Source organism: Scomber japonicus, chromosome 8 (assembly GCF_027409825.1).
Source record: "Scomber japonicus isolate fScoJap1 chromosome 8, fScoJap1.pri, whole genome shotgun sequence".
NCBI lineage: Eukaryota > Metazoa > Chordata > Actinopteri > Scombriformes > Scombridae > Scomber > Scomber japonicus.
The window spans coordinates 9,496,201-9,515,188 of record NC_070585.1 but is presented as its reverse complement, the minus strand read 5'-3'; the positions used below and the strand labels follow the sequence as shown (position 1 = coordinate 9,515,188).

General features: G+C 40.6%; 1 protein-coding gene across 1 annotated transcript in view; it reads left to right on the top strand.

Moving 5' to 3' along the window:
* The first annotated feature begins 1,286 nt into the window (after nucleotides 1-1,286).
* gpc3 (glypican 3) overlaps nucleotides 1,287-18,988 on the top strand; it is a 107,108-nt gene continuing 89,406 nt past the window's right edge. Inside the window, exons 1-2 of the mRNA XM_053324365.1 lie at nucleotides 1,287-1,443; nucleotides 9,009-9,170. Coding sequence (XP_053180340.1) covers nucleotides 1,287-1,443; nucleotides 9,009-9,170 — 319 coding nt within the window. The remainder of the gene's footprint in view (nucleotides 1,444-9,008; nucleotides 9,171-18,988) is intronic.

Genomic DNA, 18,988 nt, shown 5'->3' with positions numbered 1-18,988 from the left:
TTGATGAACACTTGAAAGACTTAAAAAAATCTCCTTCACCGCAGGCACAGGAGAGCAGCTGTTGTTTTTTTCCCCCTCCTGTTGCAGTCATTTTAGACTATAAAGACATCTTTGCGTGAAGTTTTTCCTGCCACTGCTGTTTGTCTCGCTGTTTTCGGGTGGATGACTTCGCAATTTCAACACTTGACAGGATGAAAGAAATTGCACAGTATCCATCTGCAATCCGCCAGATGTTGTGAGCGGCTACACATTTATCAGGTTGTGGTAATTAGCATAAAGACATTTTAAAGAAATTACCACATGAGAATTGCTCCATTCTGCAGACAGGGTGAGGTAAAAAAAAAAAAAGAAGAAGAAAAAGAAATGACATGAACTGAACACTAGATGGCATCATTTCAACTTTATTGGCTCTGAAGCTGAATGGAGGTGAAATAAGTGTCCACTCAGGATGGGAGTGATCAAGAAGTAATTGTGGAATTAAAACGCTATTAAATAAAGCCACTGGATTAAGGTTTGAACAGTTTAATGAGACTCTTTTGCCTGATTTGTGCACATTTTATAAGTCAACTCTGATTCTGAGATTGTTTTGCTTGATTTCTACATCTGTAAACCTACAGTTGAATAATAAAGATTATTTCTCAAATCATTTACAAGTTTGTCATTTTTATTGTAATATATGTGCATCCTTCGGCCATATGATGCTATACTGCTGCATTAATAGTATACTGCACATATCATGCGCCCTCATTGCATCCTATAAAACACAGTGCCATTCATCTAACACTACTACATCCCCTTGTGCCGCATTAATCCACTCCTTATGTCTCCAGCCCTGCAGCCTTATGAGACCAATGTATCTGTGCAGATCTCTACTTTTAGGCTGCACGAGTGTGTATGTGTATCTGTGCGTGTGTGTGTGTAGGGGGGTATCTCTGTATACGCGCAGGTTCACGCTGTGGCGCGCGCTTTTGGGGGGAGCGCGCACATATATCCGGGGCTGGTTCATCTGTGCAGCGAGCCGAGAGTCAGTGCCGCAAGTGAAGAGGGACTCATAAGTTATCAGCATCGGAGGAGATTCACCAAGAGCTGTTTTTCCGGGCGGACGGGCCGTGGAGCCACAACTGTGAGGAAAGGAAAGAGGAAGGATGCTGATCCAAGCAGAGCCACGAGCCGCAGCTTCACCTCATCAGCACCAGCACGAGATTCTCCTGTAACTTTTAATGTGTTAAGTTTATCTCGGCTGTTTATTTAGCTTGCGCTCTTGTGTCCGGTGCTGCTCGCCAGCCATGGTTGGTTTATCAGCCCACGGCGCGCTCTTTCTGTGCACCTTCCTCCAGCTGTTCTCCCTGCCCGGCGGACAGGTGCCAAACTGCCAGGAGGTGCGCACAGTGTTTCAGTCTCTACACCCGGGCTCCAAGTGGGTCCCTGAAACACCAGTGTCAGGTAACTGCCATTAAATCTAAAGCTTGTAACTATAAATCCGCGCTTTTACGCACATGATGTCTGGTCACTGCATCTTTAGATTGTCTGCACCTCTGTTTCCCTGAAGGCTAGAATAGATAGGTGCAATTTTACCACTGACCGAGAACACTTCCAACTCCATCCCACTCTCCAGTTTCACCATTATAACAGCCCTCTAACGCCATCGAGCTGTTCTTTTTCTCCCTATTTCATGGTTGCTGACCTCTTCAGTATCAGCAGTAAGAGCCAACCCACACACACTCTCCAGCCACTCTCTAGCTGAACATTTACCAGCCTGCTCTGAAAAAGAAAAATCCATTACTCCATGTTAAGCATCTTGTTAAAAATGCAGGTTGAATTATATAAACCTTTGTTAAATAATATGCTTTGAAAAAATTGATTCCTTCCAGTATTGATTCCAAACCTGAAGCCAAGTGAAGCTTTCCTGAAACCTAACTTTGATTTGGTCAGTACTTTTAAAGATGGGAGGCAGATCCAGGCATCTTTGTGCAGATATTTGTTGTGTGGGTTTGAATCTTCTCCCAAGTTTGAGGTTTGTTCAATAGAAAGATCAGCACTCTCCTTTTACGAGAGCAGTGATTTATAGTCTTGTTCAGCCGTGTCTCTTGGCAGCACTTCCTCTGCCACATTGTCACAGAATATAGATTAGCGGTGACTACCCCGAAGACACTTTTGTAAAGGATGCAATCATCCAAACAGGATCATTATTGTTTCCCCGGGAGTTCAGAAGTCACTCAGATGACAGGAAGTAATGTGTCTCAGTAAAGTTAAGGACTTTTGGGACATGAGGAAAAAAAACAACACAGTGAACTAATGGTGAAATAATTCAGGGCTTGTGGGCTGGAGTAACAACATCATCCTGTTTTTGCAGAACACAGCATGTTGGTGTGGTGCTGGGGCCTGTTGCATGCAGTCTGATTCATTATGGAAAATTGAGATCCCTCTCTCCCGAGTGGCTGAATCTCAGCCAGCTGCAAACATTAATTGGGTGTTTTAGTGTCATGTCAGCATGGGGGAAGTGCTCCAGGTTAAGTGAACTGTTCTTTCTCACACCTCCATCCCACCAACTTCCCATCATTTTACCAGCAAAAAATAATACTAAATGTTTCATGTGCATGAAAGAGTGTGACGAATCTGAGAATACTCCAAATCAAACAGCAGGAAAGATGTGTAACGCACTTTGAAGCATATTTTGTCATGCTCCCTCTACCTCCTATTAATCTCCCATCTGTGGGTGCATGCGGCTCTCACTGCTGAAACCTACATTTCTCTATGCATCCATCTTTCATCACACAGCGTCCACCTGGGCCATCAAGCATTTTATCTGCCAGCCAAAGGGAGAAAAGAGAAATATTTGGCCTCCCCAAGTCTCAGATCAGTCTATGCATCTCCATGGAGGAGTCAGTCTGAGCTGGCGCACTGAGCAGCTCACTTGAAATCAATTCACCAGTCAGCCAAAGGACAATTTATCTTAGCCAGTTAAGATCTATTTAGATTTACATTTTCCAATGGTTCCTCTGCTACAAACTAATTGCTGGTTTTATTAAGTGACTTAGTTGTAAAGTAGGTGACTGATGACAAAATCAATTTCATACATGCAAAGTTAATTTGGATTTCTTGATTGAGGAACTGTTGAGCAAACCTTCAAACTAGAAGAAAAGCTCATACACATGACTGATGATGTGTGAAAGCTGCTAGAGAACATGATGCATTACTCTGTTTGGGCTACAGTGGATTTCCATCTTCTGAAAGTCTGTGATTGATGTTAACAATACTTTTCACGCAACACTAGCCCTCCTAAATCATAAACAAGTCTATAGATTTCTGTTGTTGGAGTTTGTTAATAAGAAGTCTAAATACTGTAGCTCTGCACTTTTTTGTCTGTGAATGACTTTTTGGCAAAGCAAGGAAACATATTTAACATAAGTCCTCTTTAATTAAGTTTTAACATTTGTCACATAATGCCACATGTTTGCGTTTTGTAGATATGCCCGATACAAAATGACATATAACTGGTCCAGTATATTAACAGCAAGGACCTAAACCTGAAAAGAAAAGAAAGAAAAATGTCCTCGTCTCACATTGACCCCTTGTGACTAGCGAGTAAAATAATACAGAAATAAAAGCAATTCTGATTTTCAGCCAACTGAATCACAGTGGAGGATCTCAGGACCTGCTTCACTGTACTTAAAGTATGATGGTATGTGATTTCAGAACTCACAGGCCAAACAAAATAAGTGAGAAATGGAATGAGACATTATATTGTAAAATAACTTTACAGTGTTAGGATTTGCGGAGATTTAAAAAAAGAAAAAAAATCCCCATATCACCTCAGCTAACGGAGTAAGGATGTCACACAGCATTGGTTGTGCTGCAAAAGGTCTTTCAAAGAGTAAATGACTGAAGCCTCTTCACTCTGACAGCAGCATTTTTGTAATGATGAGAATCCAAAGAACAGTGACTCTATCCTTGTCAAATTTGGTACATTTGATGGAATGGTGGTTGCTAACCTTGTATTACATGGATCATTCTCAGAGGTAACATTGTCCTGTAATTCACAAGGAAATATGCTAAGATTTGAAGAAAGTAACAAAAAGAACAAAAAATGTCTTTCCTGCTTCCTCATTCTGTCAATCATCTTCCTTCTGACATTTCTCTTGTGACACGTGCAATTTCTCTTGTGCAGGAATCCTGACTCATAGTGTGGGAACTGTTATAGAACATGTGAGACTGATTGCTTTTCGGTGTGTGTGTGCAGAAATAATTGGATTACCAAACATGACGTCAACAACAACAACAATGACTTTTCCTGCTTACACTCTTATATATTAAGTGTCAGGTGGTTCAGATCCAAGTATTCACATACTGGAGAAAAAGGAAATACAAAATATGTGTATTTAATTATTCTTAAAAGTGTGGAAAATCATATGCTAGTTCTAAATAAATGATATTCAGCTCTTTTAAGTGGAAAAATGTGCGTCTGTTATGAAGAATAGAACACATATTATATTTTGCAGGCATGTTTCAGCAGTAATATCCTGAATGAGACAGAGTTATGGTGCAAGACTTGTACTTTAGTCGGGATTTCTACATATCCCAGCTCTTCTTCTTTTTCTTAACGAGCTGACTTTTTATTTAAAATTCTTCCGAAAGCATGAAATATGCAGTCACTTTTCATGTATTTAGTGCATTTTTTTGTCCAATGTATCTTTGCTTCGCACCTCATCTATAATGTATCTTTGTCATTAATTTATACAGAATAAGTTGGAGGTTTTCAGTCACAGTTAAATCATCTTTAATTATTCTGGACTTTGTGCTTGCATAAAAATTTGGCGAGTAAACGTGGAACAGAGGGCTCGTCATGCAGCCTAATGTAACACCAGTTCCTCGCTGAGGCATGCAGCAGATGAAAGATTGATGAAATTCACTGTTGAGGGTGGCTCACTGTGATTTGACTGAGGCAAGAATCACTTTCTGTTGTGTTGTGGTGCATTGTGTGTGTGTGTGTGTGTGTGGTGGTGGTGGGGGGGTGTCTGATTCAGAGAGATGTCCGCAGGAAGGCAGAGCTGAATTCTAATAATGCTGCATGTAGTGCCAGGGGTGCAAAACACTAAAAAGCTAAGTTTTTCTTCATACCAACGTGATTCAAAACAGATTTTAGTGAAGATATGAAAATGGAAAAAAACGGTGTGATGGGAGTAGCTACCACTCATGTTCGTTCTGTGGGTGGTAGTAAGTCTGAAGGGTGAAATGGAGGCCGGGTTTCACTTGGCTCCATGGTGTCATCATATATGTGCAAGAGGGCATATGAGGAGTACCAAGCACTTACCCTAGGACATGAGCGTTCAGGCAGCTCCATCAGTGTCAGCAGTGGATCTCTGACAGCAGCAGCTGACCTGATTCATGAGAGCAGCATCAGATTCTCACTAAATGGAAGAGTAATACTAGTTTGCTGGAGGCTGAGCTGACAGCTGCCACTTATTTCAACAGAAAATCCTGAAAAGTGGTCTTGCAAAGGAAGATTTTTTTTCATTTCCTTTTTTTTTTTTTTTTGGCGGTAAGCTGAGACAACGCTTTGCAGGATGCCAGAATGAGGGGTCCAAAGGAGGTGGACCTCTCTGTAATTAGCTGCGAGGTCAGCTCGTCATGCCGCCTCGGCGTCCAGGCGTGTTGTTTATCACGAAAAAATGAACAACAAAGAACAAACGTCCCTGCTGTTTAAATGCCACTGGATGCAGCTAATAGGTGGATCAGTCTGACCCAAAGTGAGAGAGGTCGCTGTCTAATTAAACACTGATTTGTTTATTTTATTTTTTTTTTTTTTTAATGAAGTACACTTTGTGTTTGCTGCCTCTTTGTTTTGTGTACACTTTTTATAAAAAAAAAAAGACCCCAAAAAACAATGCAGAAACCGGGCACTTTCACATTCATGCTTCCAGCTTTCAAATTATTGCTTCATCAAACGACTTAAAGTGGAGCAGTGAGCAAAGCACTAAAAATACTTAAAACAATTGTATTCCCCAGTAGCTAATGATATTATCCTTCCTTAGGTTGGTTGTAAATTGCGCTTATCTTAATTTCATTTATGCGTATTGTCTTTACAAAGTGACATTGGCTTATTTTGCCCTGGAGAGGAAGCCCCATGCTTCTACCCAACACTGGTAGATGATGTATAATTTATGCTCATAATGAACAGCTTTTAACATATTCTATATCTTAATACAACTTGTTTTTCCCCCATGGTCCCCCATCATTAAACTTGCATAGTGATAGCTTTCTAATTGGTGCTGTGGAGACTAAGAGACACACTGTATTTGTGGTTGCCCCGTTTTCCCTTGGTCTCAGAGTCCACATGCTTGTTAGAGATGTGAGGAAAGGGACTCTTCTCATCTGTGTGTACACGGGACTGTTTGAGCCCCCCTGCTGGAGTTTTCGCCCGTGGCATCTCTTGAAAAAACTTTGTCACGATAGGAGCGGGCCGCGTGAGGATTCTCAGATAAAGCGGCGACAAACTGAAGGTCGATCAATGCATTTTTTAAGAGGCGTTCAAAGACCTTGACGCTCGTGAAAACAGCAACTGTTCTGCATGTGGAATTGTCCGGACCCACCATATCAGCGTATTGATTGAGAGCACGTAACAATTTAAAAGGCGTCACCTTGAACTGAGATTGTATGTTGGGGAAATTTACATCTAAATTGCTACTTGCCTACACCTTGTCTGTCTTCATTTTGTATGAGCGTATTGGCCATCAGGACACAAAAATTGACTAATTAACCAATAACAGACTGATAGAAATGGGCTCTCGGTGCCTGATTAGGCTCAAGTTAGGTGAAGTGAAACAAGCTCAGAACAAAACTGTGCAGGGATGACAAGGAATACAAAAAAAATGAGGGAGTATAGAGAGAGCTGAGCTGAAAGCAAAGAGAAGCAGGAAGCTTATTCCCAAGTGATCTGTCAGTCAGAAAGAAGGCTTTATTTAGACACTGTGATTTTTATTATTTGTGAAACTCTACGGGGAATCATTTTCCTGCTATATCCTTCCCCTATTCCCCACCGCTGCGCAACTTGTGTAATGAAACACATTTATCATCTGCAAAATGCCACACGTGCAGATGAAACTGTCTGTTTTGTCGGAGGTAATTGCTAAATCCCTGTCTCTTTCTCCAGCGGGCACGCTCGCCACACCTACGATGCTATTGACAGCTTAATAATTTTGCCCCTGCAGTCTGAAATTAACTTGATCTTATCTGTCAGGAGTCCTTTGTCGGTATTGATTTAAGATATTAAGCCTGTCAGTATGCATTCAAAAGGTGCAGCGTGACAGATTTATTGGCTGTTTCACTCATTAGACGGGTGCACCTGATGGGAGCCAGGAGTGAGCTTGGAGGTAGCTGAAGCATCTCCCCCGTGCGACTCCCCGCGACTTGTTAATTATCAAGACTGTCACTCTGGTGCGTCCCCTGCTAGTTTAACTTCCCCTCCGTGCTCGCTGTTTCATTGTTACAGTCTGAGCTCTGTTTCTGAGGATCTATTGTTTGAAGATCTCAAAGAGACAAAGCCTCAAACCAATAGATATTCACTTTTCATATTAAGATAAACCCTCGACAAAAGCCTTTCTGCTGTCTTTTGACATACTTGTTATCAAGACTTTTCTGATATATATTTACTTTTAGAAATACATTGACAATCCGAGCCCTCCTTCCAAATTAATCTCTCCGCTTCTGTCTCCTTATCCTCTGCACTCCTAAGCAGCAGCTGAAGCTGGCAGACTCCCCTGACATTTGTTTACCACGCCATCAATCAGGCCCTTGTCACTGGAGCTTCTCAGGCAGCAGATCCTTTAGACAACCCCTCGACACAGCTTGGCACGTTACGACTGCAGCCTCCATGTGAAGCTTTCCACATCCACATGGGACAGACGGGAGCGAGAGCACGGAGGAGAGGGGTTTTCATAGGAACTCCTCTGTTTAAACATCACATCCTTGTGCCCTATTTATGTCTATGATGTCTGCGTAGCTGGAAATACATGTCTAGTGTGTAATAGGTGTATTTTCCACTGGACTGCTTTTACTGTAGAGGTGTTGACATAGAAATGTGTGTTCCTTATTATTTAAGGGTGGCACTGTGTAAAAACCACACAAGTTAGATCCACAATATAATCTCTTTTTCAGACTTTACAGTAGCATTGTGCTATTGAAGGCATGTTAACGTTATAACACATGTCCTTCACTCCCATCACATAACCCTGCAGTTCATTCACCATCACTGTGGCAGCAGCTGAGGCACCTTCACTATCCTTGATCAGACTAAATTCTAACCGCGTAGTCTTTATCTCCCTCCTTCTTTCAAATTGAATTAATTTCTTCAGGCTGTTTTTTCTTTGATCCGGTCGTGTACGGCTACATCGCCCCAATGAAACATGCTTGTCACCCCAGTTTAGCTTTCACTGGCTTACAGATGCACCTTTCAAACAGAGCTCTGGGAATCCAATTATTTCTCATGTATGTGTAAACAACCTTTAGTGTCAGTGGCCAGGTGCAGAAATATTCCTTCATCGCCTCCAATCATACTCGTGGCTGTTTTTTTAAAATGTCATACATAGTGAAATCATGTCAGAACCTGGGTTTGTTTGTCTGCTCTGCTCCCGGCTCTCATCTTTGTGCCTAAAAAAAGACTTTTTTCTTTTAATCCTCAGTGTGGAAAGTGTAGCCTCGAGTGTGAGGGAACGTTTCTGTTGACCAAATTGATCTCTGAGGGAAACAACATATCGTTTGAATGTGTATCAAAATTACTCGTTTTTTAAGCTGCAACCCTGCTAAATAACACTGCCTACATAATAATCATAAGCTCATTAAGGCTACAGAATCTGCTGTGGATGGTGTTCACTGTGTGTTTAGCATGCAGAGGATGCTTCTGAATCTTTTGTGGGGATGTGTGAAGGAGCGGGCTTCGGTTTGGAAAATTAAACATCAGCAGCTCTGCTCATTCACACTGATGTGTCCTGTCTCTGTTGATTTCTTGCCAGGTGCGGATCTGCAGATTTGCCAAACCAAAGGCCCAACCTGCTGTTCCAAGAAGATGGAGGAGCGGTATCAGGTAGCCGCACGCAGCAACATGGAGTCTGGTCTACAGGTTGTCAGTGCTCAACTCAAACGTATCATCATCCAGAACGCCGCCATATTTCAAGGTAAGCAGTAAAGTTTGTTCAAAGAGACGTTTTTGTAGCTGTGAGGCAGAAGATAACATCATAGTCATCTTGAGATTTTGGTGCACTGCAGCGATGACTGAAAAGTACCAGTCAGCAGTGATCCAGAAAATCACTCATAGATGAGAAAGGTGAGAGGAGCCTGACTGGTAGGACCAGTTCAAGCTAACAGGCCACAAATATTCAAAATCACTCATTCAACAATACAGGCTGCCAAACCTGAAGACACCGATGTCCACTCTCTTTCCAGCTGTCACATTCATCTTTAATGAGGGCTACTAATCCTGTTAAAGGAATAGCGCAACATTTTGGGATTTATTTGCTTTCTTTGATAAGATGACTGATACTACTCTAGTGTCAGTACAGTAACAACAGTGGTGGACAGTAACAAAGTAAATTTACTTGAGTACTGTACTTAAGTACAGTTTTTGAGTATCTGTACTTTACTTGAGTATTATTTTTGGGAGATAGTTTTACTTTCACTCCACTATATTTGAAGGACAGATATTGTACTTTTTACTCTACTACATTTCTATTGATGCTCTCGTTACTTGCTACTTTTGAGCTTACATCAGCTGATGATTTTTTTTTTTTTTTTTTTGCAAAATTCTGAGAAAAATAAACGTTCTGCTGATTTGCATATGGTTTGTCCTAGTCGTATTGCCGTACATGTACTACATCGTGCCATACAAAGAAATGAAGAAACTCCCACCGAGCAGGTCTTATCTCAAACCCATGATTGAGATTTTTGTCACAGAAACTGATCACGACCTACAAAAACTCGTCTTCCAACCTGAAAAAGTATGTTGTGGTAAAGTAGCTACTAATGTTAGCTAGCTTAATGTTTGTTAAATTGCAGATGCACATTTTAAACATAATTGTATGTGCTTGTAGTATCATAGTTGCCATTTTTAAACGGTTTAAAAATATGGCAACTGTTGCAGTGCAGTTGAATGATTAAGTTGACTTTCTGTTCATGTTTTTACACAATTCATATCAAAGAGTCCTAGGTAGGGGTTAGGTGTGTTGAAATGTAACTGTGTTCTGAGGCTTCTTGACTTTATGTGTTTATTTTTGAGCTATAAACATCAGAATCACATTAGCGTATTGTATAATGACAATAAAGCTACTTTCCTGTATTTTCTGAGATATTTTTAAATACTTTTACTTAAGTAATTTTTTAAGCAAATACATACAGCCAGTTAGCTTAGCATAGCAAAAAAACTGTTGAAAACTTTAAAGTTGCTGGTAGGTAGATTTTGTTACCTTAAGACAAAACCAGGCTAGCTGTTTCTTAGTCTACAGTCTTTATGCTAAGCTAAGCTAACTGCCTCCTGGCAATAGCTTCATTTATCATACAGACACATTAAAGGGTATCATTCTTCACACATAACTCTCTCAAGAAAGCCAAAATGTCAAACTATTCCTTTAATACACATATTTGACTGTTTACAACCTACTATATGTAACTTGGACCATCAACAAAAAGCACAAACATAGCTTTTTTGGCACATTTACAATAATCTGCACTGTCCCTGTTGAATAAACCAGTAGAGTTTAAAAATATGTGAAATGCTCAGTTATGCACAGTACATGACAAAAAATATGTTCAAAATTATACTTTAAAGAAGTAATGTGTCTTAAATGTTTTGGGGAAAATATTTGCTTCCTTGTGAACTGTTGCAAAGATATAACTTTTGAAACTTGTTATCTTCTCTTTATAAATGCAAAGTTAAATTCATAATGCAACAAAACACAACAGAGTTCTATCCAGTACACACAGGGATTTTGCTGCTACCTCTGTAATTGGTCCAAATTGTTATAATGTTAATGTTTTTACCGTCATGCAGTAATTAGTGAATATAGTTATATAAATTCACTTTAAGCATAAACTTCAACTTAAATTTGACAAAGTAAAATTTCAGATTTAAAGGTACAGTGTGTAGAATGTAATGTCATCTACGCTATCAGAACAGACTTGGCAGAAATTGAATATAATATTCATAATAAGTATGTTTTAATCAGTGTATAATCACCTGAAAATAAGAATAATGTTTTCATTACCTTAGAATGAGCCGTTTATATCTGAATAGGAAGCAGGTCCTCTTCCATGTCGCACTGCCATGTTTCTACAGTAGCCCTGAACTGACAAACCAAACACTGGCTCTAGAGAGGGCCTTTTGCATTTTTCTTGGAGAAGGGGCGGGGGATTAATTCGGTTGAAATCAACTACATGCCACTAAATCCTACATGTCCTTTAAGTAAACTCCACAACATCAACAATGAGGTAAAAAACTTTTCTTTCACTTTGCAGCCATATTAGAAACAGTGGTTTTGAAATATCCTTTTTCATATTGAATATTGAGCTTTTGTTATCACGCAACACAGGCCTTTTCAAACCAGTGCAGCAGCTCTGTTTACTGTCTCAGTTCCACTTGAAGTGGGATGTACGGACACACTGGGCCAACTTTTTTTGAGAGTGCAGACACATGGGTTGTGAAACGCAGCACCACCCTGACATGCCAATTAAAACTTGAGGTTTAATGGGGACCGTGGGGTTTGCTTGACTTGGTTGTTACGCACTAACTATGTTAGAGACTGCTGCTGTGGTTTGGCTGCACTTTCCTAGAAGGGGTTCAATACTAATTGCTTTAGCATAGGGCTAGAGAGAACTCCCCAAACAGCCCCCGGACTGAAATCCTTTTAACATCCTGGTCTTATCTGTTTCCCTCTACTTCATTTTCATCCTCTCTCTTCTCCTCCCTTCTTCTCTATCTCTCTCTCCAACCCTGTCATCCTCCCTCTCTGTCTCTGTCTCGCTCAATCTACTTGACTTTCTTTCTCTTTCTGTCTTTCTCTCTCCGTCTGTCTCTTCCTCTCTCGCTCTTGCCACTATTGGGAATTGAGTGCATGCCTTGTTTGCAATCTTCTTTGCTGCTCTCTGTGTCTTTTCTTCAGTGCTCACTGCTGCCAGAGATCAAAGGGCTTCCCCTCTCCACTCCTCTATCTCCCATCTCTGAGCACTCTCTCTCTATCCTTGCATCCCCCTCTCCTTCCAGCTCCACCTGCCCCACTCCGATTCCCAAGCCTCTGACTACACCAGAGGTTTTCACCCTTTTGAAGTCAACTTCTCCAAACAATAGAAAAAGTAATGGCTCTCTCGATCTTTGTCTTTTAAGCGGTAAGATGACAGGCTGCTTTAACATTAGGCCTTTCTTCAAGATCAATACCAGGAAATAGGTAAGGCATTAGGAATTTCGAATGATGTGTGGCTCTTGCGCAGAATATCTCATATGCCATCTGACAATCTAATGAGCCTGAGCTGAAATCTTTATGGCATATCAGGGAAATACCATGTAATATATGAACTGCAGCATGCACTCTGTTATGTGTCAGACTCCTTGGATTTAATTTTGATTCACATTAGTGAGATCATAACACCATCTTCCCCCTGCATGGTGTGATTGCCTCTCTCTGAATGGGACTGATGTTGTCAATTTAGTTCAAAATGAGAATCTGTAGACCTGTGCAGGATGCTCATCTTTACACCTAATATTTTAAAGTCAGAAGCCAATCTTGTGCATGCTGAGAATTAGATTTGGTAAATAAATTATGAACTTCAATATTTCTGAAGAGTGTATCAGTATGTGATGCAACCTGGAGATAACTCGTCTTGATACATTTTGTTTTGAGTCAATGCTGAGGAGAGAGGTGCTAAGAGTGACCTAGGAGTACTTAAAGGGGCACTACAAATCAATGTCAATATACTTGGGGGAAAAAAGTGAGTTTACAGCTTGTGGGCATTTGCAAGGAATGGAGGTCCTAAGCATCAAGTTGTATTATGGGATGTGTAGGATTCACTGTTTTTGGAGCTTGACCAAAAAAAACTGGCCACACTCACCCTCTAGTGGACCAATTTTGACTAATAGTTTTTTCATCTCTCACCAACATTATGGAAGTTTTTGACTGCATCTAATGATTATTAACATTATCAATTAGTTGGATCATTTATTTCAAACTGAATGCCGAGAAATAGTGAAAATTACTCATCACAATTTCACAGTGCTGAAGCTGCAAATGTCTTGTTCTGTCTGACTAAGGGTTTAAAATCCCCAAAGGATCCAATTTAAAATCCTACAAAGCAGAAAACTGTCACATTTAAAGTGGAATGTTTTCTATACAGCAATAATTTATTATGGTTGAACAACCAAAGTTAAAAAAAAAATGTATGTGAAATAAAAGATACATTTTCTGAGTCCTGATTTTGCATCCATGGGTTAATTATTTATTTATCTCATTATATGTCAACCACATATCAAAAACAACATTTTTGAGTATTTTTTCACATCAGAGTCCTTATCTTTTCTCCTGCTGTAAAACATTTTCAAACGTTTGATGACTCATCTTGAACTGTGACTTTGGGCGACTGGCTAACTGCACACATAATACGAAAGTGCAACTTGACTGCTTGTGTGGGTCGTAGTAGCTCGCAGTGTGTGTATCAGTGAGCAAAAACAGTTCTCTGCAGCTCCATATATCAAATCCCTCTTGTGATTCTACACCACTCACATATTCTGTTTCGCCAGGAAATATTGCAACATGAGCAAACAGCCCCATAACTGTCATCAGATTTTGATTTAAATGTTACTAAATCCTGATTTCTCTTAGTGTGCTCATGCAGGATCACATCGATCAGTAAACAACTGAGGAGAAAATCAGTTTCTATGACCTTTAAACAATGTTGATTAAATTTCTACTGGTCAATTTAGGGATCAGTTGATTAACTGTTTGAGCACTGAAGTGCTTCACCTTGTACAGTATTAAAAAAGATGCCAAAAGGAGTGTACATGTGGGGGTCTGAGGTAAACTCACTCAGCTCTACTTTGAGGCTGTAACGATTTCCTGATTCCAAAACAATAGCTCAGCTGACTATAGCACAGATTTATGTTTGTGATGTGATTATACGACACATCTCATGTCATCTCCTCTCTCCGTTTTATAGCTGCCCAACAAAGCAGAAACTCATCCAAAACCATCTTTTGGCATTTTGGTTGACTGGCAGCTCTAATTGTTGTTATTTCCCCATCGATATGTCCTTCAGAGCTGCTCTGCTGTTATGATGCTCACACTGAGCCACGGCCTGCAGATTAGAAATTAGATTATCCTCCTTTGTTAATGAGACAAGCTTTTATTTAACTTCTTTAAAAATGATTTGTTGCGGGTAATTATTGTGCAAGAGCTGAAAGCCTCTGCGGCTGAGTGTCACTGCAGGCAGGATGTGGGTACTTTTAGTCGTGCGGCGCTTGTGTAAAGCGACACATCAGAAAACAAGCCTTCCGCTGACTGCAGTGCTGGTGGAGAGAACAAGACCACACTGCTGTCTCCTCAGTTTCATCACAGCCCAGTGCTCCTCTGCTGCCTGAGGAGCAGTCTTAACCCAGGGGGGAGCCGCACTCAAGTCCAAAGAGCAAACCCAATTAATAAACATGAGAGGACAGGATTGGCCCGATCGCTTTTAAAGTCAAATATATGAGGGGAGGAAACTTGTGCGGCATGAGAGTGTGTGTGCAGATATCAGAGTCTTTGTGATATCTGCTGAAAAAAGTGGGACAGCCAGCCTGGTGCTCCTGGAATGACTCAATGAGTCCAAAGAAGACTGGCACAGTGGGGTATTCGAAAACAGGTCTGAGTTGGACTACTTTCAGGCAGCATGAGGGCTATATGTATGTGGCTTCACTCGTTGCCGCAAGGCAGGGGAGCTTTCTCCACTTTATTCTGAACTCTTGGGGGCGACGCTCTGTAAATGATCGGGAGTTTGGAAGGAGGCTTAAAAGGATTCTCATATCTTTTTATCAAACATAAAGACACTGGGCAACCTGCAGCGCACACTGCTTGACAAACTTGTCGAATAACTGCGAGGACGTATATATACACACACTCACACCCCATAGTTTACAAAGTTAACTGAACAGAAGCGTGAATAAATCTTCTTTTGTGTCCTTGAGTTCCTCATACCTCATTCCTAGCGGGCCAACAAATTAGCATCTCATTAGCAGTCACAAAAAAATCTATCGACTTCCCCCGCTTCTTCTGGATGGGTTTTAATTACTCTAAGTGTATAAGGAATTAGAATGGCAGACCCCCTGTGGCCCTGGTGAAGGTGGTTGTTGACCTTGAGAGGAGTTTGCCCTCATTTGTCTCCGATAGTGCTGAATGGACATTTGCTGTGGTAGTAAGCCAAAGGAGATGTGGCAGGAGGTGGATGACGCAGAACCAGGCAGGCCTGTCCATCCAGCATCCAATAATCAAAATCAGACCTTCCTGCCCTATGCATCCATTCCCAGTATCCTGCTCGTTAGCCAGCTGCTCAATCGTAAGTGCTCCAGGCGCCTGGCCTGAGCAGGTCCTTTCCTCTGTTCTTCCAATCATCTACTTTCCAATAATAATCCCCTGCCTCACTATCTCCATGGAGTCATTTTGTCTTCTGGAGAGGTTTCCCCCAGTAATCCAATAACAGTGAGGACTGGTGGGATGTATGCCTGCTGCGAGATGTCTGAAGTTGTTTACCCGCTGCCTGGGGCTAATCTAATAACTTAATGATGGGGAGAGGCAGTTTTGCTATGTCCAATGGGCTCCTTCGAGCATCGTTTACCAGACGCGATGGGGTATACCAGCCATTACCACATCTTCTTCTATCAACTTGTAATTTGCTTTTAACTTAATTGCTGTGTTTTATCATTATGCATCACTTATTAGTTTGGTTGTAATGAGATTTTTTGGATCTTTCTGAGCTCTCTGCTGGGCTGACAAACTGTTGTACAGATTGATACCACATAAAGCAGACGATTTCTGAGGAGTGTGCTATCTGTTTGAGTTCTGCGGTTTCTCTTGGAGCTTGGGAGGCACAAAGGGAAAGTCAGTGTGTCTCTTTGCAGTGAAAAGCCTGAAAGCACAATCTAGTGTTTGTGAGTCCTAGAAAGAAACATCATGTGAAGCTACAGACCCCCACACAAAAAGCACCAAAACATCCAAGTACAGCAAAAGCAGCAGTGATGCCACCCTTCTTATTATTTCCTCTCATTATCCTGTTGACTGTGTGGAGAGAGTCTGCATATGGAACTGTGTATCAGGCTCATATTACCGGAGGCAATTACAAAATATTTGGGTGCAGTTTGCCACTGAATTAGGGTGACATGGTTTTTATGTGAATCTATTAGCAGTGGAAAATGTGTGGGTTTTTTTCATTTTGTCTTTTTTTCCCATCTGTCTGCTGTACAGGACAGGTGAGGCTGTCTAGACTGAGCTAAACAATTCATTAATGTAACAGCTACTGGCTTAGTAGAAGCAGATAATGTGAAAGTGTCAAAAAAAGGGGTTTTATTCAAAAAAAATAGTGATGTGGATGGAAAATGTGTATATTTTTCTTTTTGTCAATAATTGTCATGTACAGAGCCAAACCAACAATGAACTCATTCTACTTACAAGTATTGTGTGTGCATCCAAGGCTTGATATATTTTATTCTTCTGTGCTACATTGTGCATTGTAATTTTCTCAAAGAACTTCAGTACAAAGACAAGAGGTTGTGCTATGCAGCACAAGTGAAATTCTATAAAACCATGTTCTTAAGCAGGTGCAAGGAACTACTCTCTGGAGACTGAAAATTAATGTATTTCCTGCCTACACAACATTTAACTGACACATGCCATCTATAATGTCTACATAGGGTTCAAATTTCCATATTTTTATAGGTGGCATGTTGGGTAGATGGCTAGACCACTGTTCACCCCCCGTTTCCAACTGCGGGTTCCATGTTTCCAACTGCAAGTAGGGACATTTTTTGTTGTGGTGTTTATGTTGCCATGATGACAAAGTTTGCCTAACTAAAGGAAGTAACATTTGTAACTCTATGATTTTTGTGATTATTTTGACCCAAATGATATTCCCCTAGCTCTAACCAAGTGGTTTTTGTTCCTAAACCTAACCAGATCTAAAACACTGCATTGTCACCCCATAAATCATCATTAATTTTGTAACGGTTTCCAAGGGTGTCATCCCTATGTTCCTACTGCCCTACTGTATGTTCCCACAGCCCTATGTTCCCCCAGCCTTATGTTCCCTTGAGGACTATGTTTCCTCAGGCCTGCATTCCCATAGTACAGGTATGGCCCTTAACTGATGCACATAATGTGCTGTTGCACCCCCTTGCTTGAAGACAAGTGAAATTCTTGATTTTATTATTAAACTGAGGGAACATAGGGCTGTGGGAACAAAGAGACACTCCTGTTCCCAAGTCCGTTACCCGTCACCAATCACTGTTAAAAGAAATGTGGCGCAGGCAGAAAAAATACTTTTAATTGAAATATATTAGTTTGAAGTCATGAAAAAAATGGAAAATGTATCCATCTACACAAATCTTTAGCCTCTATAGATCATGACTATTTCATGACACACAATGTATCTCTCCAGCACTAAGGGACTTTCATACTAGACAGACTAACACTGTAAGATTTGAGTTAATTCGTACTGCTGAAGGCTCATTTTAGCTTTAGCTGAACTTGGAATGCATATTTGCTCAGATTGTGGCTGTTGCCCTTCATCTCTCAGAGAATAGCTGTGTTTCGGTGGAATAGCTTCAGGGCTAGTATCAATCGATCTTTATACAGCACCAAATCACAACAAAAGTTATCTCAAGGTACTTTTCAAATAGAGAGGTTCTAGACCATACACCTTAATTTAATTTAAGGAGACCTGACATTCCCCCATGAGCAAGCACATGGCAACAGCGGCAAGGAAAAACTCCCCTTTCACAGGAAGAAACCTCAAGCAGAAGCGGCACACTGTATCCAGAATGGAGAATAGGAACTGTTACAGCCACCAAGACCCATGTCCATGCACATATTGGCAAGTCAGCATTGTATAAAGACAGACTTGAAAAAACACAAACCTATCCTTTAAGAGACAAGCTAACATTACAGTAAAACAGTCTCACTATATGTGTAAGTATATTTTAAACAGCCTTACCTACATTTATTGTAGAAATGCTTCTACGTGGACGTCTAAGATGGTTTGGTGTCACAGGTATGCTTTTTGCATGCCTCACTAGGTTTCCCCATTTGATGTAAGCTTAGACACCAAGTCTCTTAGTATACTTAAAGTGTAATATCTTGGTCATAGTTCAAGAATGACTGCAGCTGGGCTACATGGTAAGTAATGCTGCATTTATATACTGAAATTTTTTTTAAACTGATTTTTATAGATGAAATGTTTAATTGTTTCCCATGTTCAAATGCTGGCCTCAGTTTCAAATAAAACGTGACTTTCATGGTTGAGCTCCATCAAAACTCGGACTAGTTTCATGGTCGTAACAGATCGTAGAGAGAAATCCTCCTCTGAAGATAGAAAAATGCACAGGCCACTGTTGTATGATTTGCATATTAATTAATACTGGTAGTTATTAATAGAATGCTAATTTGGCTTTAAAAGGGGTCGCTATGATTGTTTCATTAACAGGTGTCAAGAGCATGGAATGATTCAAATGTATAAATATATACACACAAATATATATTGTTTATACAGTGTGACATTGTATTAACATTCTAAACCTATTTTTTATTATCAAAGACATTTTATTATATTGCTCTGAGAGATTTTCCAAAGCCCCATCTGCATGTCAAGGGATCCCATATGAGCTCCAACTCCCGGCTTTAGAAAGTCTAGTCTAAATTATTGCAGGAACTAGGGTGCAGGGCTGACTCAGTGGGGGAAACACAGTAAAAATGGAAGTGAGTAATCGCTGTGG